The following is a 15,769-nucleotide window of genomic DNA, read 5'->3' as shown; positions in this document are numbered from 1 at the left end:
CTTGTGGAGATTGATGGCGGTAAGCAAAGCACCGGTAGGCCCACTTACGCCACCTACTGGATCAATGTTGGTTTCTATAGACGAGTGAATATATTTCAGGTAGACCTTCTTCAACATTCCCTACAACACACTTTACTGAGGCTTTACTAAAGTACAACACATTATAATACTCAAAGGCAGTATGTTGCAGCCAGAGTTTCAAACTTTATTAAAAGCACAGGTCTCAAACACGTTGTTCCTGAACGCAATGTATCTTTGTAGATTGTGGATGATTTTATTACCCCAAAACTTTGAGAGGTTTTACAAACATGTTTACTTTTTAGTGTCTTTTTTACAATCGTTTTTGCTAATACGTTAGCAAATTGCTTATTGCTTTTAAAGTTACAAAAAAATCTTTAACCAAACATTAGTTTGTCCTCTTGAGACATTTGCGTCGGAAAGGCTTACATGGTCCAACAATTCACAGATACATTTATGGACCATTTTATTTGAAATGTCATGAGAACACATCTCTGCATATCATGTAGTAAATAACTGAATAAATTGTGTTATAATGTAAATAAATAATATAGATGTGTAAATGTTTGTTTTATATTCGTGTTCTCAGCAGAAACATGAGGAAAACTGCACTGAGCAGAATGCAGAGTGTGCACACAGTGGGGACGACAATCTCTGTGACCATCTCCATGTGGCTGATTAATGGATCTGGAAGGAAAAAAAACCCACAAGCATCAGTGAAAACTAATACAGGATGCATTCAGTGAACATCAATGTAAGCAAAACACTTTTGCAACAAAGCACAGAACATTTGTTGCATGTAAACATATATAATGGCAGTCTCCAAAATACCAAATCATTCATCCCTGTACCTAAACTTCATCATGCACTGGCCAAACCTTTGGCATATCTGCATGTTCCTTCGATTTTCTTCTAGCTGGAAGGGCAAACAAAAGAAAAGTCCCGTTAGAAACGTACGTTATAATTTCCTTCCTCTGTATATTGCGCTTGATTATAAATAGACAGTGTAATTTGAGACTGAGTTTTCTTTTATTTGCCCCGGCTAGAGCTGTGCTGCCCTGTGCTGAGTGAAGTCGACAGCAGGTCACTAACCTGCCGCAAGGAGCTGGTTACTTGAGGTGCATGTTTCCATTGCTTTTCTTTTCCAGCTTTCAATCTGTTTCAAATGTTTCAACAAACATTATTCAGAAGTGAGATATACAGTAAAGTTTAGTATATTTATACAGTAAGACTTTTGTCATCCTTTAAGATGGATTGGTCTTTCTGTAAATTTTGCATTGGTTACATCACTTCCTGCTCACTATTTTGTGTATGTCAAAGCCGTACCTCTCTTTGGTTGGGGAAACCGTTAGAGCTGATGATGCGTTTGTAGTACTGAACGGATGCTTTAGGGTAGCGGGGTTTATTTTTGCTACCAAAGTCCACGTAATACATGCCAAATCTTTCAGAGTAGCCCTCATCCCATTCAAATTTGTCAAGCAGTGACCAAGCCGTGTATCCCTTCACATTCACGCCATCTTTAACCGCTGAATAAAAAGCAAAACAAAATAGTTACACTCAGTGTTTAGAGAACATTTTTTGTATTTTCTAAATTAATTCTGACCTTTAAGCATTTCATTGATGTAATCCCTGAAGTACTGCATTCTCCAGTCATCACAGAGATCTGTGCACATCATCTTCTCTGATACTCCATTTCCTGTTACGTATATCATGGGGTCTCCATACTGTGTCTGAGTATTAAACAAATTGAGCCACAACATTTCTGTTTGCTGTATTTTACTAATTTTGGTAAGATCGCTGCCATCTTTTTGGAACTAATTTAAAAGGACAGTTCACCCAAAAATGTAAATTCTTTCATCATTTACTCACCCTCAAGTTGTTCCAAAACTGTATTAAAATCTTTGTTCTGTTAAACACAAAAGAAGAAATTCTGAAGAATGCTTGCAACCAAACAGTTCTGTGCACTATTGACTACCATAGTAGTTTTTTCCGTACTATGGAAGTCTATAGTGCCCCAGATCTCTTTGCTATAAACATTCTTCCAACCATTCAGCAGAACAACAAAATTTACACAGGTTTGGAACAACTTAAGGGTGCGTAAATGATGACAGAATTTTCATGTTTGGGTGAACTATCCCTTTAACAAGAGCTGACTGTAGTACCTTCACAAAATTCAGCAGACGGCGGAAGCCCCATGGCACAGAGTAGAGCCACTCTGATCCGGGGTCAGGCCAGCGTGGGTCCACTAGCTCAGCGAGGTCGCGGTCAGTGAAGTAGCTGTTTCCACTGTTAGAGGGAAAATTCTTTTGTGTGATGTAGCGAGTGGTGAAGTGGCTGATGCCCAGGAAGTCACAGGTGCCTCTCATATAACTTTTCTCCTGAGGGCTGAAAGTAGGCAGACGAGAGCTACTCAGACCTTGCTGGGCATTCTTTCTGGCTGCAGAAATAAGACAGAAAATGCTGACGCAATGTGCCAATGTAAACCATCAAGCTAAATGGGCAGACCATAGATTAATCAAGTGCAGTTTGTTCGCTTTCGTATTTACTTGACACTTGCCTACGTAGTCTTTCATTATTTGAGGATAGTCTCCATTAAAGAGTGGCGTGGCAAACCAGCCCAGGTAGAACTGGACGTATCTTTCAGCGGCTTCTATATCACGTTGATTGGTCACATCCACTGGTTCTCCCCAGTCAGCCGACAGGGAGATGCCCACCATGCCTGAAATTACAGGAACACTCTGAGAACAGTTCTTAAGCATCTTATGTGCTTAGACGAGGCAGCAGCTGAGTTTGATGTCTGAAGTTTGTCTACCTTTTTGCTTGTTTCGCCATTGGGCATCGTATGTGTGCCAGACCATAGCATGAGCCTGTCATAAAGACATTCACAATTCAGTGGACTGCGTTACTAAATAATATGTAATTCTTGACAATGGTTATAAGATTATAATGTTGTTTAATTTTTTCGTTTTGATAACCTTGAGAATGTTGTGGGCAGCATTATAGGCACCAGTACCCCTCATCTTAAAACCAGGAGCATGTTCTCCAGTCTCATAACCTTCCACTGCAACAGACTACAAACACAGACGAGATCTTTCTTCAGAACTGTATGAAAATGAATTTGATATCTGCACATGTCCAAGTCTGAACTGTAATAGTGAATATTTTAAAGATCATCTCTTACCCAAGGATTGTTGAAGGTGATCCAGTATTTGACTCGGTTGCCAAACCTCTCAAAGCACAGGTTGGCAAAATCACTGAAGTAGTTGGCCATACTTGCATTTTGCCAACCTCCATATTTCTCTTCCAGAACCTGTAAATGCATTTTGTAAATGCAAGTTTAATGCAGGATGGTATACAGTATGAGATTATATTATGGAGTCATGGTTTGTGAGAACTTTATTTTACCTGAGGTAAGTCCCAGTGGTAGAGAGTCACAATTGGTGTGATTCTGTTCTCTAGTAGCATATTAATCAGGTTATCATAATGCTTTATTCCTTTCTCATTGATGTATTCATCTAAAGGGAAAATCAGAAAAAAACTTTTAGATAACAATTTTGTTTGTGTTATTTTGGCATTAGTATTTGAATTACTCTTAATGCCACTGGGCAGAATCCTTGGCCAGGAGATGGAAAAAAGATAATGGTTCAGCTTCATATCTTTCATCAGTGTGATGTCATCCTAAAACACAGAGACATTTTTTGGAACAAATGTGTTTACATGCATCGTTTCCGAGTGTCATCAGGAAATCATTGCACCTTAAATTTGCTGTAGCCTTCACATGATGAGTCTCCAGTATCATTTAGGTGAATCTTTCCTTTTTTATGAGAGAACACATCCCAGATGCTCTTTCCTTTTCCATCTTTATCCCATGCTCCTTCTGTTTGATATGCTGAGCTCCCAGCACCCCAAGAGAATCCTAAAAGTTCATGGACACATGCCCTGTTATTTTAATCTTAGTTTAGACTAGTGTTGCACGATACACCGGTACTAGAAAAGAACCGCAATACCCTTCCATTAAAACCGCAGCCGTATGTGCGCGCGCATATGCTCTCAGCGCTCTTCAGTCAGTGGACGCGTACAACTTTCTTTCCTCGTATTTGCGCTGCAGATTTCGGGGTGACGACGAAATGAAAGTCATGGCGGCAAACATAAGTGCCTTTTCCGTCTGTTCACGACTTGTCAGTGAAGCAGATGCACAAAGGGGCATTATAGCCGAGCGTGCGGCAAAGTAGCCTGAATAATGCTTTATAATTTATTTTGTGACAGGCCAACTGTCACAAAATAATTGATAACGCTTTACTAGGCTAGGTTCCATTTCTAAACATTAGTTAGTTAACATGAACTAATAATGGGTACTAATATTTGTAGTAACTTTTTTATAACTACAGCATTTATTCATCTTAATGGTTCATTTCAACGGATTTAATAAATATTTCAATCAATTAAAAATATTAACAGTTGTATTTGTTAACATTTATCGATGTACTAATATGAATAAACAAATAGATTTGTATTAAGTTACATAAACAAATTAATAAATGCTGTAAAACGAGATTTGTTGTTAGTTCAGAATGCATTATGTAATGTTTTTAATGAATTTTTATGTATTGAAGTGAATGAATTGAACATTTATGTAGATTAATTTAAGTTTAAATAGTTTATTTTCTCGTTTCACCTTAGCAGACAGCAGCAAACACTGAGACAGGTACACGTTTAGGCAGAGTCGGACCAGGGGCGTAGCTAGATGGTGGCCATGGGTGGCAACGGCTACCCCTGAATGATGGATGGCCACCTATCTGGCCACCTCTGTTGTGCGAAGCAGTTTTAAGATGCGTGTCGGAGTTTACGGAGTGCTGCGCAGACCATTTAGCGTATGCCCTGAAAGTAACGCGAGGTCATTACTCTCGCGTTATATGATGTCATACGCTGACGCACTGACGCAAACAGTCGGAGCGCTATTATCTGAACAGCTGCTAACCTCTTCGCTTCGTGACAGTGTACTGTCTGTGTACCATGGAAGTTCTAGCTATCATTTGCAGTAAGTTATTTTTTAGAGAAAATAAACATTGCAGTACCCCAATTTAAACTTTCGCGAAAATATAATGAATGAATGAAATCCAGTTAAACAAGATTTTACTGACCTGGGGCCGGCTGCACCAGCTGTGCGTAAATTACAACTTAGCCTACTGAAGTTTTGACTTAAACGGGCACTAAGTTAAAACTTACGCACTACAAAATATTTTTGAGTTGCACCATTCAACTTAGTTGAAGCGTAATGTTATGTATAAACTAAATATTTATGGAAGCCTCCTATCAGGAATAACTGTAGGAATAAAATCGCATACTCTCTGAACTAACGGAATAAGCTCTTGTTTCACTCGACATTCTTCAATGATTCACACACATGATAATGCTGACATTTACAGTCACTTACCTTTTAAAATAGAGAACATTATGTGATGACATTTAATTTTTGACTGCTCTAACACGAACCGTCCTAGCGCGCCTCCGTGTGTGTATATCTGCCTGTATTGTGCATGTCCAAATGAAATAATCTTCTTTTTATTTAATTGGCGGTTGGCAGTAAAATGAAATCACCCATATTGCATGTCATTTATTATTGCATTAAGTAGGCTGTATTGTTTTAAACAGCATTTGTTTATTAAATTTACTTTTAAATATGTTATTCATGAAAGGTAGTATTCTATATACCGATTTTACCGTTATTATGTGAGGTAAAATAGAATCAGAATCAGAATCAGAATCAGAAGAGCTTTATTGCCAAGTGTGCTTGCACACACAAGGAATTTTCTTTGGTGTTGGAAGCTTCTAGTACAGACATTTAACACAATGACAATACAATATAATACGATTTACAGTCTAAAAGATTCTAAATTGTGCATATATAAAATAAAGACTATTTTACAGAAAATGGGGGATAATAACATATAAGAGACATTGTACCGGGTAGTATATAGTAGAATAAACATACGTTTAAATAAGTTTAAATCAAGAATGTTTTGAAATTCACAACATTTCAACACAACTTTTTCTCACGAATTTAAAGGCTGCTATTGGACTGTTGAAGGTAAACGTCATATTATGCGACTACGCATTACTTTACGGAGAGTTTATGATAGCTACGTTCTGCCTTAAAACCAAATGGTGCAACCGAATAACATACAGATTACAGATTTAGTTACAAACTAGTAGTTACTAAGCCTCTAGTGTGGACATTACGTTCACGTTTAAGAAAGAACTTACGAATGGCTGGTGCAACCCTACCCTGATCCTTCTGCTCACGACGCGATGAACTTCCATGGTACACAGACAGTACACTGTCACGAAGCGAAGAGGTTAGCAGCTGTTCAGATAATAGCGCTCCGACTGTTTGCGTCAGTGCGTCAGCGTATGACATCATATAACGCGAGAGTAATGACCTCGCGTTACTTTCAGGGCATACGCTAAATGGTCTGCGCAGCACTCCGTAAACTCCGACACGCATCTTAAAACTGCTTCGCACAACAGAGGTGGCCAGATAGGTGGCCATCCATCATTCAGGGGTAGCCGTTGCCACCCATGGCCACCATCTAGCTACGCCCCTGGTCCTCGAAATGGACATTTAGAATTGTTAAACTTCAAAACGGCAGCGCGCACTGGATGAAAAGCTTTGTATCTACAACTCGCAGGTATTGCGCACCCATAGGCAGGATTTAACTAGATTTTTTATTGTGTTATAGTTAAAAATGTCTGGCTCTCAATGAAAAAGGCAGTGCGCGGCTGACGTGTGCGGACATGGATTTCTTCGCGCACTCGTTATGTGCGAATGTGCCGCTTTTACAAGTGTGATTTGGTTAGCCTACCACGTTGCATATTGATCAGGTTTTCCGCGATTATCTCTGATAAAAAAGTAAATTGTTAAAACTTAAACTTGAGAAGAAAACTGGGGCATGGCGGAGTGCCGCTTCTTAACACCAGAAGAGCCGCACACTGAAACAGAACAGAGCGAGACCTCAGCCTGTGCCGTGTCTCAACATCGAATTGTCATACCTGTCAGATTTTCCTACCGCAGGGCAAAATTTAGGATATAATCTAAACCACATCGACAAAATAAACCGATAGGATGATTTTACAATGCAAAATACCCTGTCAGATAGTCCTACCAGTTTAAAATGAACACATTAAATACATTTACATCGTAAATACCCTGTCAGATTATCCTGCCAGCATAAAAGAAACATGTATGATTAATTGCAGCGCAATACCCTATAATTGTACTACCAGTACTAAATAAATATGTAGGCCTAGAATGATTTAACAACGAAAATACACAATCAGATTCCCGTAGCAGTATAAAATAAACAAGTATGACTTTATAGCGCAAGAAAATGACGTAACATTGATGTGCGCATGCCTGGTAGGATAATCTGACGGGTAGAATGAAATTTCGTGACACCAGCCCCTTCTAAACCCCTAAACCCTGGTCCCCCTCCCACTAAACATAGCAGCCCCCTCACTTTGTGCACCCTGGAGCCGACTCTGCGTTTAGGACTGTATCATAGATTGACACCTGACACTCAGGTCTGTGTGGTGACATGTTAATTTTAAATAAGGGGGAAGACATGCTCAAAAAGCAAGGCAGGAACACAGTGTAAGTTGTAAGAGTAAAAAATAAAATAACAGAATTTTAAGTTATTTATGTTTCATAATTTTTTATTTAATTACTTCCTGTATGTTCTTTTTGCATGGTATCAATTTAGTATTGGTATCAAAATACTCAACTCAACTCAACTTTATTTATATAGCGCTTTTACAATTTTCATTGTTACAAAGCAGCTGTACATGAGACACATTGACTACAAGCAAAACAATCAAAGTTGTACCTGCAAAAACAAGAAAAGGTTGAAAACACAGAAGACAGACACACCCACACACAAAACACTCCACACACACAACACGCACCAACACACACAGACACAGAGACACACACACACACACACGTACACATGTACGTACACAGACAAGTACGCACACACACACACGCTCAGTGAGAGCACACATTTAGGATAAAGGAGAGAGAAGCACAGGTCAAATATAACAGATAATAAATTCCTATATGCAATATTAATTAAGTAAAACTTTAAAATTCTAAAGCAGCCCCCCCGGTCAGGCAGATAGTGCAAAAACAGTATGCAAACGGTGGCGAGGAACCCAAAACTCTAATCGAGAAAAAAAACCTCAGGAGAACCCAGGCCCAACCAGGGGATTCCAGTTCCCCTCTGGCAAAAGCTGCTGCCTCTGCACAAGCTCCAGAGAACTTGCACAACAAGGCTAAATAAAATAAATAAACTTAATAATAAAATAAATTATAGTTTAAGATTATCATTAATAATCTAATAGCATTTGAAATTTTGTGGTGAAGACATGTCAAGAGACCGCGTCCTTCTTTATCCAGCTCTATCATCTCAGCTCTTGTCAGGTCCCCACTTCCCATTCTCCGCTCTACCATCAGGTCAGGCCATGAACTGCATCCTGCTCGCTGTGGTAACCTTGGAACAATGAGACAAGACTGGCTGAGAGTAGAGTACTGTTCTGTACTCTTTGATGCAACAAGTACATCAGTTGTGTTTTTGGTTCCGGTTGATCTAACTAATGCAGCCTAAACCCTCTAAAGATTTATATTATGGAAGAGTAGTGTATGCAAGATTAAAAAGATGCGTCTTTAGTCTAGATTTAAACTGACAGAGTGTGTCTGCCTCCCGGACAGTGCAGGGAAGACTATTCCAAAGTCCTAATTCCAAAAATACTTTTCTTAGGTATTGTAACGAAGTCAAAAATTTGGTACCGTGACAACACTAGTTTAGACTGGACTACTTTTTGTTCTGCTTTAACCACTAAGAACATTTTAACATACACTGTAAAAAAATCACATTTTCCGGCAGCTTGGGCACCGGAAGTATACCGTAAAAAATGTTTTCTGTAAAATGACATGTTTTTCATTTAAATTTGCAGTCTTTTTCTGTAAATGACCGTTTTCTACAGTATTTTAAAAATGAAAAAAAAATACATACAATTATTTTTCACATAAAAGTACATGTTTTCCATAGTTTTTCTTGTAAATTGACAGTATTTTTCTGTAATTTGACAGTTTTTGAAAGTTGCAGGTTTTTTTTACAGTGTTTAGTGTTGCAAACATAATATTAATGAGCAGGTTGTTTTCAGAATTTTGTGTATTGTAATATTTGTTTATTTTGTTCCCCTCAGAGTAATGCATTACCTGAAGGAAATGTGCCATAGGTAAATGTGCCCTTTTCATTTCTGGTCCAGTCAAAGTCTTCACTAGCAAAAATGCACAATGCCAACAGCAAAATGTGGTAAACCCTCAGAACAGTGCATGGAGGCATCTTCTCACTGGTTTGCGTTTTTCACCAGTAACACCTGCACAGATAAAACAAACTCAGTTTACTTGCATTAAACAAGTTAAAACAGACTCTTACCTCTTCTGAAGATTTCACAGACCCGGGCTATTTCATAATTGCAGTTGAATCTCAAATATGTACAGTATACATTCTTTTATGTGAGTTATTCTAAGGTAACACTTTACAATACGGTTGTATTTGTTATCATTAGTAAATGCATTAACCAACATGAACTAACAATTAGCAATATAGGTTTTCATCATCAATTAATCTTTGTTAATGTTTATTAATGTCAATACAATTATTCATGATGCATTAACTAATGTTAACAGTTACAGCTTTAGATCTACTAGTAAATGGTGAAATTAACATGAACTAAGATGAATAAATGCTGTACAAGTATTGTTCACGTTAGCTAATGCATTAACCAATGGTTAACAAATATAACTTTTTGTAAAGTGTTACCTATTCTAATTTCAAAAGTTATAAGCATACTCGCAGGTCAGCTTTGAAAGCATTCGGAGCTGAGGCATATCAATGATGCTAGCAATCCATGGGCAATCAGCCAAAAATGCAAAAAAGTGTATATATTTTCCAGCCCCAGATGAAACGCAAAGAGTCAGCTCTCATTTCAGCCAGTTGGACACACTGACACAAAACGCTATCAGAGACAAAAAATAAGTCAGCTTGTCAAGAGCTGCCAGTATGAAAGACATCTCAAAAAATATTCATCCTGAAGAGAGAGAAGATGTAAATTTTGAAGGGAAGAGGATGAGAAGATGATGGAATCACTTGCTTATGTTTGCAGGAACCAGCAGTTTTGTTCTGTCTCCTGTCTCCCTTACCCTCCTCCAACCCTTTCTCTCTCTCTCTAGTCTAGATTCAAACTCAAGCACATGTACATGTATACCTGCTCCAGGCCCAGCATTTGTCTCGACTGGAATCCACCCCAAAATGCCAGAATGTTACCTAAACTTCTGGACTTCATTCATCCTCACAAAGCTGCCAGTGCCACTGTGCCACAGGCACAAAACAGTAGTGAAACATCTAGTAGATCCCAGCTCCATTCAGATGCCCCATGACCCACACACGCAGGTCCAAATACCCACTATTCAAAGTCAATGGGCTGAAAGGGGAAAAGTGCTGCTCTTAACACGTTTAATAGAATTGCAGATTTGACTCTGTAAGCAAAGTTGATGTTGCTGTTGTTGATTCATTAACATTTTGCCTTTGGATGTTGGAGGCACTAGGTTAAGGAATAAGTTTATTCTGTGAATAAAGTACAAATGTTGACTTCACGCCAACAGCATTTGTGAATTTATTCTGAATCAGCCGTGTCAATGAATACGTCTTCACAAAACAAGACACATGGGATATTACAGTCTGAATATAATATTTTCGCTTTTTGTAATGTATGTGTTTGAGGATTACAGCTCTTAAATAAAATATAAATCCCAAGCAACCTGACTGAAATGTTTTTTCCTAGACACTACTTTTACTTCTTACCTATGGTTGTGTAAAACATGAGAGATCTGTGCTCCAATAAATGTGAGCAAGAAACTCTTATTGCGGGTGTCACTCAATGCTTTAAAACACTTTTCTATAGCTGCCCCGGTTTAAACATGAAAACATTTACTACATGCAAAATGCATTGAAACTGCATTGCAAGAAAATGCTGAATTGATTCACAAAGTGTTGGCACTGCACTCTTTCTTTGTCTGCGTGTGTCTGTATGTGTTATGCTATGCTTATGTATCATACTGTATGTATGTATAGAATGTATGTTGTTTTATGTACATGTGTGTTCTTTTGCACCAATAACATGTTTTGTAGGTGTAGTGCATTTGAATTTCTTTATGCACATAAAGCTACAGGCTTTGGCAAAAACACTGCATATTGTTTGTGTTTAGCATATCAATACAGGGACAGAGTACAGAGAGAGCAGCAGAAACAGTATGAGCATTCTAGCACACCCTGTTTCTATGTACCAGCTGTATTTAAGGACCATCTTAGTGGCCACCATGAGCTGACATGAACATATTTACTAAAGTCCCCGGATTAGCCCAACAAACCAGGTATGTTCGTGGTGCATTTGGAAGCAAGAGCAATGGCAAAATTTGTGGTTGGCGTTTCAACCAAATTTGCACCTCCCAAGGGGACTGTAGTAATCATTACAGAAAAAAAGGCATACAAAACTAATATCAACATCATAGATTTGTGGAAAGGAGGGAAGGAAGATCATTTTCATGCTGTTAGGACAAACAATGCTGAAACAAACCAAAAACGTATACTTTTGTGCTTCAGTAGGAAAGGATTTTTTCTACACGCACTTTTACACAAATATACATTTGCCTTCTAATTGGAACAAATAAAGTTCAATTTAAATTTGTATCATGTCAAACTCTGTGGAAGATCATTTAAAATGATTCTAAACCGTATATATTGAGGTAAAGATGGCGTTGTTTGTGCAAAATAAGTGTTGGATTGTTTTTTATACCAATGTTCCAGTATTTTACTCTGAAAGTATTTGACTATTTTTTTCTAGCAAGCTGGGGTCTGTGCTCCAACGTGCCTTCTACGGGTCCAGTGGAAGGGTAAGTGTTTGTTTTGGAAAGTAACACTTAACCTTGCGTAATGGCTAAGCATAGAGTTAAAGTAGATTTTACATTTGACAAAATGTTGGTTTGTTTGAACCTGTGATAAAATATGGAAGTACCCAATCATTGGTTTAAATTAACCTGGAAAATGTCTATATTTAACACAACTATGGGTTGAAATGAATCACTATGTTATAAATGCTTTTCTGCTACTAAAAGGTATTGACAAAGAGTGATTTTCAGCAACATTTTTCAATGCAGAGTACAGAATACAGTATGTTCAGAATATTCTCTTATCTAACACTCTTCTTATCAAACATTAGGTTAAGTGTATAAATGAGTGTATATTCAAATTATATACTAGTAATTAGTGTTTTGTCAGGTGACCCTTTTCGAGCAGAGGAACTTTGCCGGCCGGCGACTGGACCTGACCTCTGACTGTCATAAGCTCAGTGACAAGAATTTTCCTGACAGATGCAACTCTGTGCAGGTGGAGAGTGGATCGTGAGTACATGAGACAGAAGAGCTTATTTGACCATTTATACATGGACATGAATTAATTTAGATCTCGTTTTATGTATGTAAAATAACAAATTTAAACATAACACGTGCGTGTTTTACATGCAGATGGGTAGGTTATGAACATGAGAACTTCAGGGGTCGTCAGTACCTGTGGGACATGTCTGACCGGGGGGAGTACAACTGTTCTGAAAAGTGGTGCGCTCAAGGTGACCACATCTCCTCTGTCCGTGCCGTGAAGCAGGTACGACTAAAACAGCAGAAGCTATGCATTTTTTACTATCAGTTAAATTTCCAATAGATGCAAATTTACTGGAACACGTAATGATCTCTGCTTGGGTTGGCGTGGTGGTCTAGGACAATAACCCTCCCCGGGCACAGCTGTTTGATAGGGCAGGTTTCTCTGGCAAGAAGACAGAGCTCCATGATGACATCCCCAACCTGCTGAGTCGATACAGTCTCAACAGAGTCACCTCCATCAGAGTAATGGGCGGAACGTGAGTACAGGCTTACTTATGTTATTAAATCTGTTCTGTATATATTCTGTTGTGTGCCGATAAGCATCAGTCGTGTGATGCTGATCACTCTTCTCATCTCTGTGACCACAGCTGGGTTGTGTACCAGGAGCCAAACTACAGAGGAGCACACTATGTGCTGGAGAAGAAGGACTACAACAACTTCTCTGACTGGGGTGCTCAAAATAGCACTGTTGGCTCGATTCGCAGAGTCCGCTTTAACTGAATGAAGAAAAAAGGCCTTTTGGAAAAATACCCACATCTGTCAGCTCTTTATACAAACAATATGCCAGCTAAGAGTGAAACAAACTCCACAGAACAACTATTTTAGTAATAAACTGCTTAAAAAGACAAATATCTTTGTTTGTGCTTAAATTGTCTTCCAGAAAAGCACACAGTTTTCCAGGTGTGACAAAGATAAGATGATTTGGGAGCTTTTCATGTGTAGGAATCAGTGTTATGCTGCCCTCTGGTGGTGAATGTCATGGCATCTGCATTTCAAATTTCCTGTGTACTTCTTATCAGAACCATCACCACTTTCAGATAACTTACCACACTACCACCTCAATACAATAACAATACCTGTTGTCATTCTCAAATCCTGAAAAACACCGGTTTAAAATAAATCATTGTTTCTGCTGTTTAATTTTAATATTGGACTGCAATACTTTTTAAATAGAGATCCACAATGAATACCTACTGCCCCATAACATCCAGAAACATTTTCGTCCCAATGCCTTGATGGATTGCATCCGTTAACATGGGATGCTTATAGGAGCTGTGAGCTCACTGCTTTGCACTCTCTTCTATGATGTAAATCCTTTAAAGAGCAGCTGTGGAGTTCATTGGTGTATATTTGAGCATACGTTAAGGAATTCACACCGGCTTTAGCTCAGTGTTGGACTCGAAGACACATGCGGTCGTGCTCTCTAAAGGCCGGCGAGGTATTTCTGTGGGCCGTGGGAGCTACAGTTGCTGTGTCCCCGTCGGGCTTATGACATTGTGTTACATCTCTCTCACAGTCATCAAAGTGGTCTGGAAGTACGGGCCGGAACCCACCGATTATCTGCAGGAGAAGTGGAGGGGTGGAAAGAATGCAATTTGGTTTAAGATTATTTCTGACAGAGAAGGTGCTGGGATTATGTGAATTACAAACAAATGCTTGACATATCCACTACAGGAACTAGTGCTGCCCCATTTACAATTACAAAATTAGTGTCTTTATTATTGCTTCCATTAGGGCTGCTAATATATACAGTATAGAGAGAGAGATTTCTACTTAATGAAATTTTCATGACTTACGCCTGCAGTCCTTACTTGTTTTGGTTAAAAATAAACACATATTGAGTTAATTAAGTACATAAACAATCTCTTTATCATAATTCACAACCGTAACACTGTCTACATCAGATATGACATCACAAAAATTTGAAAACGTATATTTCCATGGTAGTTAGAGTTGTTGTCCACACCATCAGCGACTGACTGAATTGACAAGGTACAATTGATTTTTTTATAATACAATTGATAATAGTAGCCTACCTATTTTTTAATGTCCTGATTTGTGTCTGGTGTTGTGTAGACACTCTGTAGGATCATTTTGAATAATAATGATTTATAAATACTTGGGTCAGATTTTGCCGGAAATGTTATTTTCAAACACACATAAAGGTACATAAAGTAACCTGCAATTTTATGCTTTACACAGAGATGGCGATAATGAGGCAAAAGTTACGACTGCAGCTTTAACAAAAATCTTTATTTTGTATCCCGTTTTTTCTTACATCTGAATATGCATTACATTAAAACAAAGGAGCTGATAAATGTAATTAGATCCTTAAACTAGGTGCAACAAGCAACTTAAAAAATGCAAGAACAGTGAAACATAAATAACATTTTCACTGGTTTTACAATGGTTAGTTTTTTTTTAATAACAGGAATTAAATAACCAAATAGCAAATACATACATAAGAATAAAATATAGTGAGTATTTACAATTCATAAAACTGTTAGGCCCCTCTGATATACTTGGAGGATCTGCTAGAGTGAAACATGATGCTGACCAACACAAAAATAAGTGTAAGCAATGGAAAATTATAGACAGATAACAGCTGTTTCGCTCTAACATTTTAGTCGTATGATTTAAACAGAAAACTAAGAATGTGTATCTTGTGTTTTTGAGGAGCTCAGGGCTGGAAGGCCATCACAAATCTCTTTCCCTCTGTAGCACACACACAAACAAACACACTCAGAGTCTGGCTTCGGTGGTGGCGTGGCTTGTTGAATGGCAAAAGTCCTATGTTTCTTTGCTGTAAGCCAGTTGGTCACAGCTGAACTAATTGACCACCCATACACAGCATTCCTTGTGCCCTCGAGTTCTATCCCACACACAAACATATACAAAAACATACACTCTCCAAGCAAAAAAAGACACACACACAAACCACAGTTCAGCTTTTTACAATCAGTGGATCCCCTTTCTCAGTGTTTATAAGAAATATATACACACCCATACCTCAACAACCTAAAATCTACGTTCATTCAGTCTTATGTAGTAAGCCAGACTACCAGCAGTACCCTCAGTAACCTCACATTCCATAACTGTGTTTTCACCGTTCCACTGCTGAGGAAACTCTCACGTAACTGTTCTTCACTTGTTTACCTTTGTTATTTTCTCTCATGTAACATGATGATAGTACTC

General features: G+C 38.3%; 2 protein-coding genes across 2 annotated transcripts; one reads left to right on the top strand and one right to left on the bottom strand.

The window, feature by feature from the left end:
- Nucleotides 1-192: 192 nt before the first annotated feature.
- lctla (lactase-like a) lies at nt 193-9,453 on the bottom strand. Its single transcript, XM_057360372.1, has 13 exons — nt 9,296-9,453; nt 3,774-3,934; nt 3,609-3,696; nt 3,424-3,533; nt 3,200-3,328; nt 2,994-3,089; nt 2,831-2,885; nt 2,572-2,737; nt 2,181-2,451; nt 1,622-1,748; nt 1,345-1,544; nt 1,111-1,174; nt 193-705 (listed from the first exon to the last, which is right to left on the bottom strand). The coding sequence occupies exons 1-13, from the start codon at nt 9,420-9,422 to the stop codon at nt 590-592; spliced, it is 1,710 nt and encodes a 569-aa protein (XP_057216355.1). The 5' UTR covers nt 9,423-9,453; the 3' UTR covers nt 193-589.
- A 2,015-nt stretch (nt 9,454-11,468) lies between these two features.
- On the top strand, nt 11,469-13,432 carry crybgx (crystallin beta gamma X). Its single transcript, XM_057360253.1, has 6 exons — nt 11,469-11,512; nt 11,983-12,031; nt 12,417-12,538; nt 12,662-12,797; nt 12,911-13,050; nt 13,162-13,432. Exons 1-6 carry the CDS (start codon nt 11,469-11,471, stop codon nt 13,292-13,294), a joined length of 624 nt encoding a protein of 207 aa, XP_057216236.1. The 3' UTR covers nt 13,295-13,432.
- Nucleotides 13,433-15,769: the final 2,337 nt, after the last annotated feature.

The sequence above is a fragment of the Triplophysa rosa genome, linkage group LG1, assembly GCF_024868665.1.
Source record: "Triplophysa rosa linkage group LG1, Trosa_1v2, whole genome shotgun sequence".
Taxonomy (NCBI): Eukaryota; Metazoa; Chordata; class Actinopteri; order Cypriniformes; family Nemacheilidae; genus Triplophysa; species Triplophysa rosa.
Note: the sequence above shows the minus strand (reverse complement) of the source record. Positions and strands in the feature narration are given on the sequence as shown.